At 45.5% G+C, this 17,776-nt stretch overlaps 1 protein-coding gene across 1 annotated transcript in view; it reads right to left on the bottom strand.

Moving 5' to 3' along the window:
* Nucleotides 1-17,505, bottom strand: part of LOC147626899 (uncharacterized) — a 45,654-nt gene extending 28,149 nt beyond the window's left edge. Inside the window, exons 1-2 of the mRNA XM_086815442.1 lie at nucleotides 16,698-17,505; nucleotides 14,196-14,681 (exon numbers count right to left, since the gene is read on the bottom strand). Coding sequence (XP_086671568.1) covers nucleotides 14,196-14,681; nucleotides 16,698-17,291 — 1,080 coding nt within the window. The 5' untranslated portion in view covers nucleotides 17,292-17,505. The remainder of the gene's footprint in view (nucleotides 1-14,195; nucleotides 14,682-16,697) is intronic.
* Between the last annotated feature and the right edge of the window lie 271 nt (nucleotides 17,506-17,776).

The raw sequence follows: 17,776 nt of genomic DNA, 5'->3' as shown, positions 1-17,776 counted from the left end.
TACCGCCTGTAATAGGAACACAATCCTAAAAAACTGCTTACATCATGCACGGTCCTCAAAGCTGGCCAATTAAGTATTGCTTCTACCTTTGCTGGATCCATACGGACTCCATGACCAGACACAATATGTCCCAAGAAATGTATCTCCTGCAAGAAAAACTCACTCTTCTTGCCATTAACCACCAACCTATGGTTTCTGAGTTCTGCAAACACAATGGCCAAATGCCTTCTATGCTCTTCCTCAATTTGTGAATGCACAATCATGTCATCAAAGAATGTGCCCACAAACTCTCTATGAGGTCTGAAAATCCTGTCCATCATTCTGTTAAATGTGGCAGGCGCATTTGTCAAACCAAAGGACATAACCAAGAACTCATACAACCCAAACGTGGTTCGGAATGCTGTCTTATGCACATCCTCAGGTCTAATGCGTATCTGATGATACCCGCTTTTCAAGTCAATACGACTAAAGACTGTGGAGCCCTGTAAGCGGTCCAAGATGTCATCGATCCTCGGTATGGGGAATCGATTCTTGATGGTATTCTTGTTCAGCGCCCTGTAATCAATACACATGCGCCAAGAACCATCCTTCTTCTGCACTAAGAGCACAGGTGAGCAAAAGGGTGATGAGCTAGGCTGTATCAACCCTTTATTCAAAAGCTCTTGCACCTGACTCATAATCTCTTCCTGTTGGGCTGCACTAACACGGTACGGCGGTCTATTCGGTGGAGTACTACCAAGAATCAGATCTATGGCATGATCTTCTGGCCTCTCAGGAGGTAATTCTCCTGGCAATGACTCGGAAAAACAATCTTGAAACCCACTTAAGAAATCAGTCCTGTCCGTATCTAACATAGACAAATTAGACTTGGACTCATCATCCTGTGCATCCTTTACATAGATCAAGTACGCGGAAAGATGCTTTTTCATTACTGATGAAATCGCCGAAGCGGATACAATAGGAACAGATTCCCCTTTGAGTTTTACATCCAATACATGCTCTTTCCCTCTATGAGTCAGAGTAATTTTCCTATTGTAAGTATCCACCACCGCATGTACCTTGTGGCACCATGGCATCCCCAACAAAACATCACAGCCATCCAAAGGCATGATGAAGAACTCTTCGCTGTCCACATAACCCTGCATATGAAGCCGAAGCTTCCCGATGATAGGAGTAACGGGTTCTGCATACCCTGGACAAGCCATATTTGCCTCATGTAACGGCCCCATCTCCTCTGCGCAAATCCCCAATCGGCTAGCCAAATCTGGTGAAATGAAGTTGGCTCTAGCACCTGTGTCAAAGAAGATCAAAGCATTCTGATCTCTCACTTTGCCCCATGCCCTGCACAACTTTGTAGCTTCACCACCTAGCTGCTCCCCCACAAGATCAGGAACTAAGCCTGTAGAAGGCTTTGGTTTCTTTGGCTTGGGCTCTCCTTTATTGTCAGGGTCCTTTTGGGACTTTCTTTTGGGACAATTGAATGACATATGTCCCTCTTCAGTACAGTAAAAACACTTTTGAGCATCTCTCAAAGCCTGTCTTTCCTCAGAAGTCCTTTTGGGCATTGGCAACTTCTTATACTTTGTCTCTGTAGACCCTTTAGCATCACGAGAAGCATGCCCAAATTTTTCAGCTTTCTTGCTCAACTTCTTACTGCCTTTAAACCCAGATGAACCACCTGTGAGCATAGTTATCACGGTACGAAAATACGATACCGTACGGTACGATACCGTACGGGAATATTCGGTACGATATGAAATTTTGGGATACGGTACGATAAAATACGGTTTTTATTTTTTACACTTACAAGCTATGGAGCTTCAAGCTTGAATGTGAGGGAAGGTTGGGAGGGGAGGAGTCTACAGTGCTTGAGAAACCAGTACATGGATATGTGTCTCTCCCGGTTGGATCTCCCGATTGTCTCCAAAAAAGAACCTGGATGGGTAATGCAATACCAAAGGTCTCCCAGTGTAGCATTTATGACTAAGGGACCATCCTTGCACAAATACGAGGAGTGCATCTAGGGTGATAAGTTTAGGGACTCCTCTCTAGATCAAAATGGCCATGTCCAAATGTTCTCCCTTGTGCATAACTTGAGAATCTAATTGTCTAGCCTACCTATACCAGGGATCCCCAAGTGATGTAGCAAGATTCTCTCATCCTACCAATCAAGTGTACACTACCAGTCTACCTCGCCAGATTTTTTAGGTCTCTCCACAACCCCATATGGAATACTGAGTGGACACGAAAGTTGCGAAGTATTGCGAGCATTTGGGATCTTCGTAAAGCAGGGTTTCTATTTTTTTTTAGCATTTGGAATTTTTTTTTCAAGGAAAAAAAAATTAGGAAAAAAAAAAACCTAACTCGTACCGTATGATATCGTACGAATTCGTACGGTATCGTACCGTACGACTCGTACGTACGAACAGGTTCGTACGCGTACGAGAAACAACTATGCCTGTGAGTAACGCATTAGCTGTCATAGCATTTTCAATCATCTGTGACATGTTCGTTACTCTTGTCTTTATACAATAATCTCGTACCTCCTTGGGCAGCCCACAACAATACTTCTCTACCTACTCAAATAATGACACGGCACGGTAAGAAGTCACTGGGAGTAAAGCTTCCCAAAACTTCTTGTTATAATCCTCCAAACTATCACACTTTGAAGCATCCAATTTGTGCCATGCGGTCATAACATCCACCTCAAATGTAGATGTGAGCCATACGGAAGAGAAAACCTGTTTGAATTGGACCCATGTGGTGGGTGCTATGTCCTGCAAAAGAAGAGTAGACCACCACTGCAAAGCATTGCCCTTGAGAAAAGTGGCAGCTTTCCTCACCTTAGAGGACTCTGTGTAATTCCCACCAGAAAAAGCAGCATCAAACTGCTGTAAAAAGGTAAGTGCTTTGAGTTTATCCTTGGCCCCACTGAATGTGTCAAACTTCACTGCAGCTCCCCCTTCCTTGTAATCCTTCGCCTTTCCCATAGGCGTTAGATTATCATATGGAAGTGGTTTCGTAAGATTGCTGCCCTCTGTGCGGGGCTCTGTGCGAGATCTCATAAATTCAGCAAATCTCTCACTCTGTGTGAGCTGCATAAAAGTATCCATAACACTAGCCAAGCACATCTTCTGGTTGTGTTACATCCTCATAGGGCTCAACATCTGCAGCCTGTTCTCCTGCAAAAATATCCTCAAATACATCTCTTTCAGGAGAAGTCTCTTGCTCTTCTTCTTCATGATAGAAGTACTCATCCTCTGTATCAGACATGTTTGCTGAATTTTCAGCAATGGCTTTCTTCAAAGCAACCACGAGCTCACTCCCTTCAGAAAGTTGATGATTGTTCCCGGCAACGGAACCTTGAAACTGGCCTCTGATAGAGACCAGAGTGCGGTAGACTAGCAGTCACCCGTCCACTTATAGTCTAGATGTGAAAACAAAACAGATTGGAGCTAGAGTGCCCAAATCTGAAAACAAGGCGACACCTGTTGGTCCCAAAGCTTGGCGCCCCTTCCGGTATTTCTTTATTCAATTAAAATAATATAAATGGCTGAGTACAACAAAAATCAGCCATTCATATTAAAATAATATGAATGGCTGAGTACAACAAAAATCAACCTTGAAACCGGCCTCTGATAGAAACCAGAGTGCGGTAGACTAGCAGTCACCCGTCCACTTGTAGTCTAGATGTGAAAACAAAACAGATTGGAGCTAGAGTGCCCAAATCTGAAAACAAGGCGACACCTGTTGGTCCCAAAGCTTGGCGCCCCTTGCGGTATTTCTTTATTCAATTAAAATAATATGAATGGCTGAGTACAACAAAAATCAGCCAAGAGATTACACCTGTATGTCCAATCTGACGGCCCACAAATCCTTCTTAGCACAGAGGATCTATGCACACAGATCTGTGTCTCCAAATAACACAATGTGCCTCCCTCTGATCAGCCAAGACCACTAAGCAGGGCAGCCATGAGCATACATCTGGCATAACTCAAGTGCATGATACATCATCTCAGCTCATACATACATATGCTGTCCAAACTCTGTCTCAACCCTTGTCAATCTGCCATACCCCTCCTCTCACAAGGGGCCCCTCTGCTAAACTTGATGACGGGAATCCAACCTGCTCTTGGATGACTGTCATCATCCCAATCCTTTTCCCGAAGTCCCTTTGTCATCCATCCATCCCTCGCAACCCTTTTTCTCTGAAAGCCCGGCCTGTTCTCCAAACCACTCTGTCTCAGACGAAGATCTATGCATCTGTTCCATCTAGTCCACAATCCATTCCTGCCCTGACTCTAAACACCGTCTTGGTCTTCATTCCTGAGAAATGAGTCTGTCACTCTCACATCACCCTTGGAGGATAAACCTCCCTTGGGACCGTTGCCCGAGAACCTATCTAGCTCATAGGACTGCCATCCCCTCTGGCTTTGTGGAACACCACCAACAAACCTCCTGGGAGCTCTTCCCGATTCTGTGTTCCTTGCCTTGGGCTTCGTATCCATGTACTTTCCTGTACCTTGGACCTATACACCATCATATGGGACTGAATCAGTGTTTAGCTTTGCTGAGCCTGATGCTCTGATACCAATGTAACACGCGGAAGCTCTGGGAGTCTTCTTTCAGCCCTAAACACTCCTGGCAACATGCTGATGCAGAACGCAGATATAGAGAGAGAGGGGAGAGAGAGAGAGAGAGATGTGCTGGAAATTCAGTATATTGCTATAGTACAAAAAGGTACTCTTACACACAACCCTAGGCTGCCTTGAATAAAATATGATTAACACCCAAAACTGTCCCCCTATGGGACTCCTAGTGACCCAAACCCCTAGAGGGTTGAATGGCTAGAACAATGAGCATGAGTGCCTATTTATAGGCCTTGGATCCCTTGGAGGGCTGGCCGACCATCAGCCAGCAGCCTTGGCATAAATACAAAAACGCAAGCCCCTTCATCAGCCGCCTTGTCTTTCTTGATGCGCTCCAGCCCCTTGTCTCTCTGGAAACAGCCGACAGCATCCTCCTCCATGATCCCCATGCCCTGCTCCAAGTCCACCACAGATTCTGCACTTGAGGCTCCTAAATTCTGGTTCTACTCTTCTTTTACCAGCTACCCCCTTCTGGATTAGCCGTAAGAAAGTACATGGCATTGATCATGCACATGACAAGAAGTCGTGCCTGTGAGACATGCAATGTAAGCTGCAGAAGTGATACTCATCAATGGAGGATCCAATGAGGAAAAATCAGCAATGGTAGGGCTGATATAAGTAAAAATTCAGCAATGGGAAAAGCTGAAAATGGGGAGAGAAAGTGGGGGCTCGAGGCAGGCATCAGCCAATGCTATGAGAGGATAGGTAAACTCTCAACGATGCCATGATCTCCAGTAGACATCACATGAGAGAAAGCGTCTAGCATAGACCAGCATAAGGGTCAACAAGCGTAAGTGACCATGAGGCATCACCAACTGCATGTGGGCAAGTAGAATCCCCCCCTAAAATGCATCTGCCAGACAATGCATACCATGGAGTATAGACTATAAAGCATAGTCATCAAAAGCAATGGCATCAGAAGACATCTTTGCAGGCAATGAAGATGTAAGTGTCAAGGCTGACACGTGTGTAGCCAAATTGGCCTGATTTGAACCTGTGGAAGAAGATGCCAGCTTCTTCTTTTTTTCACTCTCAATACGCTTCCCGCATCCCGCATTCCTCTATGGTGTGCCCTGCTTTCCTGCAATAGTTACAGCGCTTTTTCTTTTCAGGCTTGTCCTCTGTCTTGGGAGGATTCGATGGGCTAGGTTTAGGCCCAAATCTATTCCCACGAAAAGGAGCAGCCATTGCAAACTCAGCAGACATCATGTTATTCCTGTTGGAACGAGATTACTCTTCACTGCGCAAGAGAGTCACAAGGTTGTCAAAAGTGACCGCATTAGGTGCATTGCCAACCAACAACTGCAAAGTGGTGCCAAATGTCTGATAAGAGTCAGGCAAGTTGCGCAAAACTATCTGAACAAGATAGCTATCTATCAAGACCTCATCAATGTTAATGAGCTGCTCTCGTAGGTCCTTCACATGCCTAAGGTACTGATCGATAGAGTCACCTTCAAGCATGTGGTCAGTCTCAAGCTTGCCTCGAAGGTAAGCTACACGAGCCTCATTGCAACCTGAATACAACGCCGCCAATCTATCCCAAGCACCCTTTGCAGTGGTGCAAGAACGAATGCCTGCGGCACGAGAGAGCAATCAATGCATGGGCCTGAGCATCCCAAGTACGATGCTGTTGAGTAGGAGGCAGACGAGGAGGTGGACCTGCAAGAGGATGAGCGGAAATCACTTCACCTTCCGCTGGAGCAGGTGCAAGAGGACGCTCCTCAGTGCCATCCACATACAACCATACATTTTTGGCAACCAAAACATGACGCATTATATAAGCCCACATAGGGTAGTTGTCCCCATTGAGCTTGTCCTCTTGAGATAGGATTCCAAAGAGGTCATTATTACTGTTGGCCATGTTAGCACAGCAAATCTGTCACAAGTCACCACGAGTATGCAATGCCCAACAAAACTGTAAGAATGCGGGAGATAAATAGCAGGATAACCAATGGACTGAAAGGGAACTCCTTCACCATGAGAAATACATATGCATGTCCCAAATCTGCAAGTGTACTGCACGATGATGCAAATCTATCAAAGTGTCCACAATGGCATCCATATACTGCAACAAACCACAAATGTATACATGTGCCGTGAAAAACACAATCAGCTGACACCTGTAAGAGCTGCAAGTGCTCAAATCCTGGCAAATCAAATGTAAATTGGTCGAATGCTCCAAAAATGGGCTCAATGTAGAAAAGCCCTAATTTTTAGGCAACCAATTAGACCAAATCTGAACCGGATCTTCACCTGTAAATCTGCTAATGCGTTTGTCACCTGTGCTGCAATGCCCAAAAATTGGGGGAAATGCCCCAATGCCAACCAAATGTGCCCGTAATACCCAAAAAATTGGGAAAAATGCCCCAATGCCAACCAAATGTGCCTGTAATACCCAAAATTGCCTGCAAATAGTGCCAATTTCTGCAAAATCAAGTGAATTTCTGGAAAATTGAGTCAATTTATGCAAAATCCCCAAATTTCTAGTGCAATTATGCACCAAATCTGTTGAAATCAATGCCAATGTGTGTCAATGTTGCAATTGCAGGCTCAATGGTGAAAAGCCCTAATTTTTAACAGGCAAAATGTGCAATTTAAGGTCAAAAAATTGCAAATCCCTCAAACATTGCCAATTTTGGGTAGATCTGAAGGTGAATCTGAAGTTGCTTTGGGCAGTGCAGAGCAAGTACAGTCGTGCAGTCGTACAGCGGTATAGGACGGCGACGGCGACGGCGACGGCAACGCAAGCGGCAGCTACCCGTGAGGGCGACGACAGAGGTGGCGGCGCTCAAGCCGGTAGGCACAGGCGGCGGCGATGGCATCGAGGCCGGTGCAGACAGTTGCTGTTGCAGGTGGCGCAGGGCGCCCAGATCTGAGGCGCAAGGCGGCGCAGAGGACGGGCGGCGCCAGATCTGGAGCGACACAAGCAACGCGAAGCAAATCAGGGCAACGCGAAGCAGATCTAGGGCGGCCAAGCAGCCCGAAGTAGATCTGGGGCGGCTGGGCGTCACAAAGCAGATCAGGACCGATGACAACGGTGGCGGTGTGGTGTAGCTGAGGGCGGCGGCAAGGCGGTACAGTACAACGTACGGACAAAGCAACGGCGACATGCAAAGGCAGCTGAGGGCGGCGCCAGGGTGGCTGCAGGGCAGCTGAAGGCAAAACCCTAACCCTAACCTAATGCAGCAAAACCCTAATGCCTTGATGTGTGCAATAGGCTCAAGCTCTGAAGGGCAGCAAGGAGCAAACCCTAATGCTAATGCTAACCCTAACCAAGCTCTGATACCAATGTTGGGTAGGAGGGAAGCTAGCCTGCACACACACACACACACACACACACACACAACCTCAAGCACAGAGAAACGTGAGTGCTGGAAAAGATGTACTCAATAATGATATGAAATGAAAGTACAAGTGAGTACTAAAAGGCCTAGGGCAAAGCGCCCAACACACATAAGTGTGTTCACACGGGGAAAAAACCTGTGTCCAGTCACACGGAAAAAGTGCCCGTGAGTAAGCTGGGTTCACACCTGAACTAACCGAGAGTGGACATGACCAACAGAATGGTCATCTAGTAGCTTACATGTCTCGTAAGTTACTGCTCGCGGAAAAGAATTACTCAATCTACGATCGAGAACTCCTCGCAGTTATTCACGCCCTGAAACATTGGAATCATTTTCTCTATGTCCGTGAATTTGAGATTCACACTTACCATCATGCATTACACTGGATTTAGACAATGCCAAGTGCACAGTAGAGTGACCGACAACATTGCTAGTCTCAAATTTTTCAGTATTTTGGTGGTATGATCGATTACCTTCCACGAAAGGCCAATCGAGTGGCCGATGCTTTGAGCAAAAGGGGACAAAAGATGTTGATTCAGACCACTAGACTCGACCTCGCTGATACAAGACTAGATGACATGAAGCACACGTACGTGGAATTCAGTACACAGTGGGAACAGGCATTGGATGCCACAAGACCATGCCACTTTTTGATACACGATGGTTGGCTTTTCTACAAAGGCCGACTTTGTGTCATGAAGTCGTTCAGGGCAGCTCTTCTCCATGATGCCACCATTGGTGGTCACCGGGCATGAATTCGACTTTGGAGAAGTTAGAAAAGCAATATTATTGGCCAAGAATGAGGCGAGATGTGTTTGCACATGTGCAACACTGTGACATTTGTCAAAAAGTGAAAGCTCCTCGTGGGAAGAAGATAAGGTTGCTACAGCTTTTACCAATTCCTAAGGAACCTTTCCAAGATATATCGATGGACTTTGTCACGAATCTACCTCCCAGTCCGGATAAGCGTAATACTCAGTGCATAACTATTGTTGATAGATTTAGCAAATTTGTTATGCTTATCCCATGCAGGGTCAATGTGACCGCCAAAGAGGTTACCCATTTGTTCATTCAGCATTGATATCCAATTGGCGGGATTCCTAAGACCATAGTGTCAGACTGCGATGCCAAGTTTACCAGTCATTTTTGGAGGGCATTGTTTGATAACTTTGGTACTAAATTGAAGTTTTCTAGTGCATTTCACCCACAGACTCATGACCAGACAAAAATCTACAACCAGTTGGCCTTTGATGTGCTGAAGCGTTATGTCCACGATCAGCAAGGTAAGTGGAAATCATATTTGCCTTTAGTTCAAGCTGTTTTGAATGATTCCATTTCTTCAGCTATTGGCAAGACTCCATATGAAGCAGCGTTTGGAAGACCATTCCAGTCACTATTGACCAAAACCTGGTCTTCAGTACCTGAAGCGAACAGAATGACAGAGTCTTACCAAGAGATTTTGGAGTCAGTGAAAGACAAGCTGGCTAAAGCACAGGAGGCCTACAATCGACAGGCCAACAAAGATCGAAGAAATGTGAAGTTTTCAGAAGGAGATTCGGTTTATCTTCGGATCATGAAGCAAAGACTGAAACAAATGGACAAGCGATGTCCAGAGTTATCGTTCGGGAGCTTCGGACCTTTTTCTATCCAGAGAAAGATCAACGAGGTTTCAATGAAGTTGAAGCTACCTCCGAGCTGGACTATGCACGATGTGTTTCATGTCAGTTGGCGAAAACCGTATGCAGGTCCAATCTCTTCAAAAGTGAAAGATGAAGCCGAACTAGATATAGTTGACGAAGCTGAGGTGATGGTTCCAAAACAGATCCTTTTGCATCGCTTCAAGCATGGCTCACGCCGAAGACAAAGATAGTTCCTCATGAAGTTTCAAGACCGAGGGACCCACGAAGCGGTATGGCTTGACAAAGAGTTTTTCGACGACTATTAGGCTTTATCGAAGACTATGCAGCTTCCGTCAAGTTAAGCAGAAGGGGATGTCACGTGCATCCTGCACTTGGATGCCACGTCGACATATCTAAACAAGAAGGTGCAGGACCTGCAGTGGAAACTAGTCCCATGTGAGCACAAACCAGGACGAGTCAGCCAAGGTTCCACACTATGCATCCGAGGTCAGGTGTGCATTGTCTTGCACATGGAGCACTGCCAGTCCGTACTGTAAGTCTCCCTTAGGAATGATGTCAAGTGATCTGAGTATCTCGTCTGCGAGACATTTGTAGATGCATGTAGAGAAGGGGTCAGCCCACAGGGCTACCCCAGAGAAGAGCCTAGGGCTCTTGCTCCGGGCATGGGGGAGGTGTAGAACCACCCCCAAGGAACCAGGAGGACCCCAGGCTATGCCCACCAGCCTTGGCTTGGGCTAGGAGAGCCATCAGCCAGCCCTAGGGGCTTTGGCCAGACAGCCGATAGGCCCCACGTCCTAGACAGCCTGTCGGCCAGGTGTGGGGCAGCCCACCTGGCCCATAGATGCATGTAGAGAAGGGGTCAGCCCATAGGCCTACCCCAAAGTAGAGCCTAAGGCTCTTGCTGCGGGCATGGGGGAGGTGTAGAACCACCCCCAAGGGGCCAGGAGGGCCCCAGGCTGTGCCCATCAGCCTTGGCTTGGACTAGGAGAGCCATCGGCCAGCCCTAGGGGCTCTGGCCAAACAACCAATAGGCCCCAGGTCCTAGACAGCCTGTCGGCCAGGTGTGGGGCAGCCCACACAGCCAGCACATGGGCTGTCTAACAGCCCAGCATGTGTGCTTGGGGTGGCCAGCCATTACATGGTGTGAAACGTTGGGTTTTAATTGCATTTAATGCTATTTTAGCTGGTCGTGGAGAATATGCTACAGGCCGACTTCAGGAAGCTGACCAACCGGAAGCATGAGAGGGTATAAAAGGGAAGTGACCTCTCAGCTTGCAGGTTGTGTGAGGCTGAGGTAAGATTACACTGCAAATTTCTTTGTACACGGCTTATTGCAGGTTACATGAGGTTGCATTTTTTTTGGCAAGTAAGAGGAAAGAGGTCGCGAGTATGAATCCTTTTTTTTTTAATTGTTGTTTTTTTTCCCAAAAACATTTTGGAAAATTATTTTCGCACAAATTGTGTGCATGAATGGCACCACAGCAACAACCGGCTACATTGAAAATCAGCCGGCTGGGACCAGGGTACAGGCTGTACACACCCACCCCACCGTCCACGTAGATGCGCTCTACTTCACTCCACGTAGCCTTTCTTTATTCCACGAAAAAACTAACCTACAGCAAAACCATTTTTTATAACATTAAAATTTCAGAGTGTATCAACCATTGTAAGGAATCCAATGTTTCATGCTCACACAAAGCATTATCATTATGTCAGGAGGCTCATTGCAGAGATTAGCCTAGATTATGTCTCTACACATGACTATGTGGCAAAAGGCTCTCTCACAAGAGAAGCTTGTAGCTTCGCAAAGCTTTGGGCTTATTGCCATTTGGGGATTGATCAACCACATGATCTTTGTACATGTTCACATCATCACTACAAGAGGGATTTGTAACTGTTGATATGGTAGTGATGTGTGGACGTAGGCTAATAATAATAGATGGAAAACTTTTTTCCTTTTTAGGAGATTTTTGTTCCCCGACCGTATGTACACACTCTTATGAGTGTGTAAGTGACCTTATCATGTCACTTCACATGTACTTCACTCATTCTTATCAATCTACTTTGAGTGTTGTGCTTTCATCTCTCTCCTTGCTTGTTGCATCTCTATGTGTGTTGCTACCTTGCTCTCCACACCAACACATCATCCTTGCATTTGGCATTCCTCGCCAACCATCTTCAGTAAGTTTTCGGCATTAAAGAAGTTCTCCAAAGCAATAAAGCAAATACTCCTACTTGCGGGAGGGTACCCTTAAGTGGGTAGGTTAGGACCCAATCTGGTGTCATCTCTACATTCTCTCTCTCTTTGTCCGTTACTTCAGCACAGGATGCAATTTTGACAAAATATACATTTGCATTGTGTTGACAAGGCAAGGCACAATGTTAGCTTAAGAACATGACGCAAGTGGTCTGACAAATCACACATCATCCAATACTTTGGGTGATTGGAGTTTTTTAGTTCCTGCGCATGGCACCCATATGGATACCACATTGCTGCAGTTTTAGCAGGGGAGAATGTGACCCACTTACAGACTAGTAGAACCCTAGGCCGGGCAGCTCCCATGGGGGCAGGCGGCCCGGGGCACTAGACAAGCGGACAGTAGTGCACAGATGTCCAAATGTGGACCAATAGTCCAAACACACAAATGTGAACATGGCACCCTATTCAGGCAGGTTGGCAATAGGTTGGGCAGCCAACTAACCAGCCGACCAGAAGATGGGGGGCTATCACAAGACTTAATCGCTGAGTCTACAAATACACACACAAACAAGAAGATAGACCTAAGCTATTGTATATATTGCAAAATCTAAATATGTACAATGCTAATCTGGGATCTGGACTCGAATCCCAACTCCTATCATGCTAGCGTTAATGCTCCAAGCATGAACAAAAGGGTACTGCTATCCCAAGAGTCGTGCCAGATGAGATCTGCACATCGGGATTTCTCCTTGGCCTATATGCACATGCTTTCTAATGCAATACATAATGCTGAGGCTCATATCTACATGCACTATATGCTGAATTCTCCAAGTGGGTAGGAGAATTGACACATGCAGACTCTCTAAGGCTTGGGAGACTAACCTACATAGCTTGTGCCTAACATGTCCCAGACTAGAGCTCACAATGGGGCCATGGCATACGACAAAATATCTCCTAAAAAGGTATTCTACTGTACAAACGATGTACTGATGAAGAGCCACTGTGTCACATAGCACCACAGTGCAAGGCGCATGTGACATTCTCCTACCAATCCAACTCTTGCCTCTACTACTACAACTACTAGCTTGAACGGTGCAAATCTAGCACCAGGTATTTGGATAACGACCATGAAGCACCTTTTTATAGGTTCCTAGGGATGGTCCTAGGTTGATCGGCCATCACTTTTCAAAACCAAAAATATTACAATAAAGTCATTGATTGTGTTCATACTCTGCTCAAACGATGTCCCACCTCTGGATGCATCAGAGGTGGATGACCTACACACTTATGAGGCGCCTATCAGGCTGTCAAACCTGCCCCAAAATGTCCCGATTCTGCCCATAAATCTGCCTTTGAGTCTGTTAATGCTGATCATGTCCATGAGGTACTCACAACGGTGATGCACATGACATCAAGCAAGCATTCACAATCATGCATTAGAAGCCGGGAAGCTACAGAGTTAGCGAATATTTGGGGGAAGCAACTATGTTTCACCAACTTGGGCATTTTTCAACAATTGACAACCTTTTCTTGAGGTTAATCTTGATCTTTGTAATTTGAAGCATTTGCTCACACAATAATATAAGAGACCAGTAGTAGGTTAGTGGATGTGCTTGTATTTGTGTGTTTTCAGTCTTCCACAGCTGTTTTTTCCCTATGTCAAATGCTTGCATCCCGTCAATAGTCTTATAATAGCTACACAATCCTAGCCCCTGGCTTGGCTGGTTGCTAAGTGTGCACCTCATAGGCAAGGTGGCTTGTGCTCATCCTGGGGTGCATCACCCAATCTAACTCTACTTTCCTCCGGGGTGCTCCAGAGCTGTTGGGCCTATGGTTGGGTCAGTCAATCTGTCAACTGCTTTCCATATGTTCCTCGTGTGTGGATTATGAGTGGCTACACGTGGTTGTAACACTACCAAGGGCTTCACCCATACACTGCAGCCCCAGGCATTTTTGATATCCTAGCTTTTATGGGCTTATTACCTAAGTTCTAACCCCTCGGTAACCAACTGCTGACCCATGTTACACAATGCATAACGCATAGAGTATTGACCTCATCCCATGGCCAATCCATGCCAAGGATGTAATGATTAGCTTGTAGAAGCATTTTCTTGCACTTCGACTTGCTTTACCATGGTCAAGTCACAAGTCTAAAAAAACTCCACTGCGTGAAAAGTGGCTGAACAAATCTTAAATAAAGATACTCAGACAAAAGAACTCCACTCCACACATTTTAACATGGAGTTGTAACTAATGGCCAAACCTTATCAATGATCATCTAAGCAGCCCTTCACATTAGCTCTAGATTCAGACATAAACTACAGCTGCAAGAAGTTTATGAGGAGTAGCAAGAGCTGCAAACCTGACGAACAAAGCGTAGCAGCTTACTATCAGGCCCGATGCCAGCAACTTGGGTAGCTGATCTGAAAGCATAACCCCTGGTTGGCCTAAAGGCGGAGTCCCGCTCATCAATCTTGAAAGTGTACTTGATAGATGAAAGCAGAGAGTGTCCTAACTGTCTGCGGATTGAGCGAGACGCCATGTGATCAGGATCTTCCAAGGTTCGCCATGTAAGATTGTAATTGAGATCATGATGTGTATCCGTTACCAATCCAGCAGAAAGTCCCACAAGCCGCTCTGTGTAAGAGGAATATTTCTGCCAATCCTGATTGAATATAGAGGCCCGAGTCACCAAAGCAGCTGGCAATTTCTTGAACCTGGGATAATAGAGTCCAGCACTCATTTCCGTTGTACCATCCCAGCCATAACTACCGGTGCTGTCCCAAGTCTCAGCGTATCCAAGCAGGTTCTTCCACTTTATGGACCCTTCAAATGTCCAGCTCCGGGTCTACAAGTCACACAAGGATATAATCAACATAGTATAAACAAATGCAAAGGCAACAGACATCAAACCCTAACATGTGTTCCAAGTTTTTATGTTCTCAAGCATAACGAGACATAAGAGTTTCTCAAAAGCCATACGCCATTGAAACTTGAAAGAGAGCTCCTTGAGTATCAAAGCATACTAGGGAGCTGGACATTGAAAAACTCAGTATATGTCTTAAACAAAAAGAGAGAAAAACAATAAAACAGTTTATAAAAAGAATGAAAAATATCAGAAAGAAACTGAGCTGGTCATCATTTTTCTCCGTTGGAACTGCTCTTCCTGCTATCTGACCTGTACGGACAGCTGTAAAATTGTATGGCTTGTTCAAGCTCTCTTGTGCACTCCTACTTCACACATGCTAGTCAAAGCATAACATGCAAGTCAAACCTGTTTTTGGTGGTCAAAGCTCCCCCAAGAGGTTGGGGCTGAATTCAGCACTGCACTAGGCAAGCATGGGACTCCTACGAGGTAGAAGCAAGGTCGTGCTGCCTATGAGGACATTGGAAGCATTGGAGGGTTGTGACAAGCTGTCATAAACACATGTGAGTATGCAAGTCCTGTGACTGGTGGTTATAGACTTCAGACTCCAGAGTACTTCTTGGTCTCGTGGTTGGTGGTCACATGGACCTTTTGTTTTCCTGTTTTCATACCTTTGATGGACTTGGAATTTCTGATGTTAGCTGGTGCAGGGATTCTCGGACACACATCTTGTACAAGAAAATTCTACTCATTTTGGCAATAAACATACCTTTTTTGGGTTTGGGGAGGGATGTCAGTCTTCAGCCCCTAGTATGGTGTATTGTACTATTGTGCCAGTGGATTTTGTGCTTTCATTTGGAATGGTGTGTGTTTAATCAAGTATAAGGTCTAAGTAATAAGCGTTCCAAGTTTCACACAACCCTGTTACAGGAAGACGCCCTACCTCATGCTTGAAAATGATGCCATCATCACCACATAGAGTTGTTGACATGATTACCATGGCTACTGGTTAAAGGGCACTATCTAGCACATATGTTAAGGTGATTACCATGGCATAGTACATCCAATTATTTGATTACCATGGCATTCTGGTTAGACTTATTACATAGTACATATGTTCGGGTGACTTTTGCTTCAACTCGTCAAAACAACCAGTACTAATAAACAGCTGAGGTGACAAATGACACGACACTAAAAAGCAGCTTTAGTAAAAGAAAAGAAATAAAGAACCTAAATCCAAGCTTCGAAAGATGCTATCATCACCACAATAGGTGTTAAGATTATTGCAATGACCTAGGTCCTACCGGTTCAAAGAAGAAAAAAAGAACCTTGACTCAAACTGGTCACACATTGGAATGTTAAGACCATTAATTAATTGGTTAAGAGACACTGTAATAAGGTGATTGCATTCCGCTTGGATCTGTCAGTAAATTCCAGACTCTACTGCACAAGGGACAAGTGAAGCAACACTTGAAAACTCTACCTCAGGCTTGAAAAAACCTCAACCAAAGCTTTAGATGATATCATCACCAAATTAAGGTGTTAAGATGATAACCAAGATCTACCGGTTGACCAGCACTACATTTAAGCAATCACATTTCGTTCAGGCTTGTCATATATACCACTACTTCATAAAGGGGCTTAAGAGACACAAGCAACACTCTAAAACCCTACATCCAGCTTGAAAAAGAGCCAGGGTTGGCACACTTACTAGTTAAGGAGCACTACATTAAGGTGATCTTGTCTCACCCAAATTCCACTGCTACATAAAGAGGTTGAAGGACAGATGACACAACACTACCTCCCACTTGAAAACGAACTAAAAAACCTTAACTGAAGCTACCACGACCTAGGGGCTGAAGGGACACACGAAGCAACACTCAAAACCCTACCTCTGGCTTGGAAAAGATGCCAATGTTGCCAATATTCCATTGTGGCAATCACACTTTCTTTAGACTTGTCGATACATACCCATAAGGACAGATGAAGCAACAATACCTCAGGCTTGGAGTAGATGCCGACGCCACCAGAGTAGACAGTGTCTGGTTCCTTCACATCCACGACAACATTGGCAGTGCCTGGAAGCTCAACTGGGCCGGGCTCGAGCGAGATAACACAGTCCTCGAAGATGCCCAGGCTTTCAAGGCGACCAATGGCAAGGGCCACTTCCTCCAGAAGCTCATGAGAGGTCTGCACTTTCTTGACCTGCTCGAACTCTGCTTCAATGACAGGGTCCTTGGTGCGCAGATTGCCCTGGATCTTCACATCGTGTACCCTAACCTTGATCGGCTTCTCTGCAAACTTCTGGAACAGGCGCGGCAGGAAGTCCTCTTTCTGCCTTTCTCCCTCCTGCCCTTGCTCTTCATCTTCATCGTCTTCTTCAGCCCCTCCTCCTCCTCTTTTTGATAGGTTTTCTTCTTCAAAGGGTGCAGTGCCTGCTTTCAACTGTGTGTTTTTTCCACTCTTGCTGCCTTCGTCTTCCTCCTCGTCCTGTGCTTGTAAGCTTTCCTGCAGTTGTTGCTGCTGGGAGCTTTCACCTGCCTCGCCCTTCTGCCCTTCTTCTTCCGACGAGCTTCCCGCCTCGCCTTTCATGTCGCCCGTTTAGCTTCAGTTCAGTGCTGCTGGAAGTTAAAAAAAGTCTACAATCCGAAGGCATGGTCACTCTGCAAACCTTGCACATGATATGGGAATAATTTATTTATAGCTACTAAGCTTGCCATTGCCTAGTTGCATTTGCGTTGCAAAACTGGGTCACTATTTGACATAAATAACTCTCCATATGGGAAATTGGAATGTGTGCCCATGTAAACGGAGTTTGGTGTGTGAGTAGTATATATAAACCTGTGTTTCTCGCCAAAAAAAAAAATTGTAAAAAGTGAGCATGTGGGCCCCATGGCTATGTTAACTTGGTCGTAGTAAACCCCTATGGAAACAAGCTAGCACGTGGAGAATGTTCCTGCCAAGTTTTTCTCCAAGGAATAGGATGCTAGACAACCTATGCTGGACAACCTATTGCCTGCACGTAGGCTGCAATGCATACCTTTGCTGCTCACATCAAAAAAATAGAATTATAAGGA

Source organism: Cibotium barometz, chromosome 21 (assembly GCF_041138505.1).
Source record: "Cibotium barometz isolate CiBa-2024 chromosome 21, ASM4113850v1, whole genome shotgun sequence".
NCBI classification, from domain to species: domain Eukaryota; kingdom Viridiplantae; phylum Streptophyta; class Polypodiopsida; order Cyatheales; family Cibotiaceae; genus Cibotium; species Cibotium barometz.
Note: the sequence above shows the minus strand (reverse complement) of the source record. Positions and strands in the feature narration are given on the sequence as shown.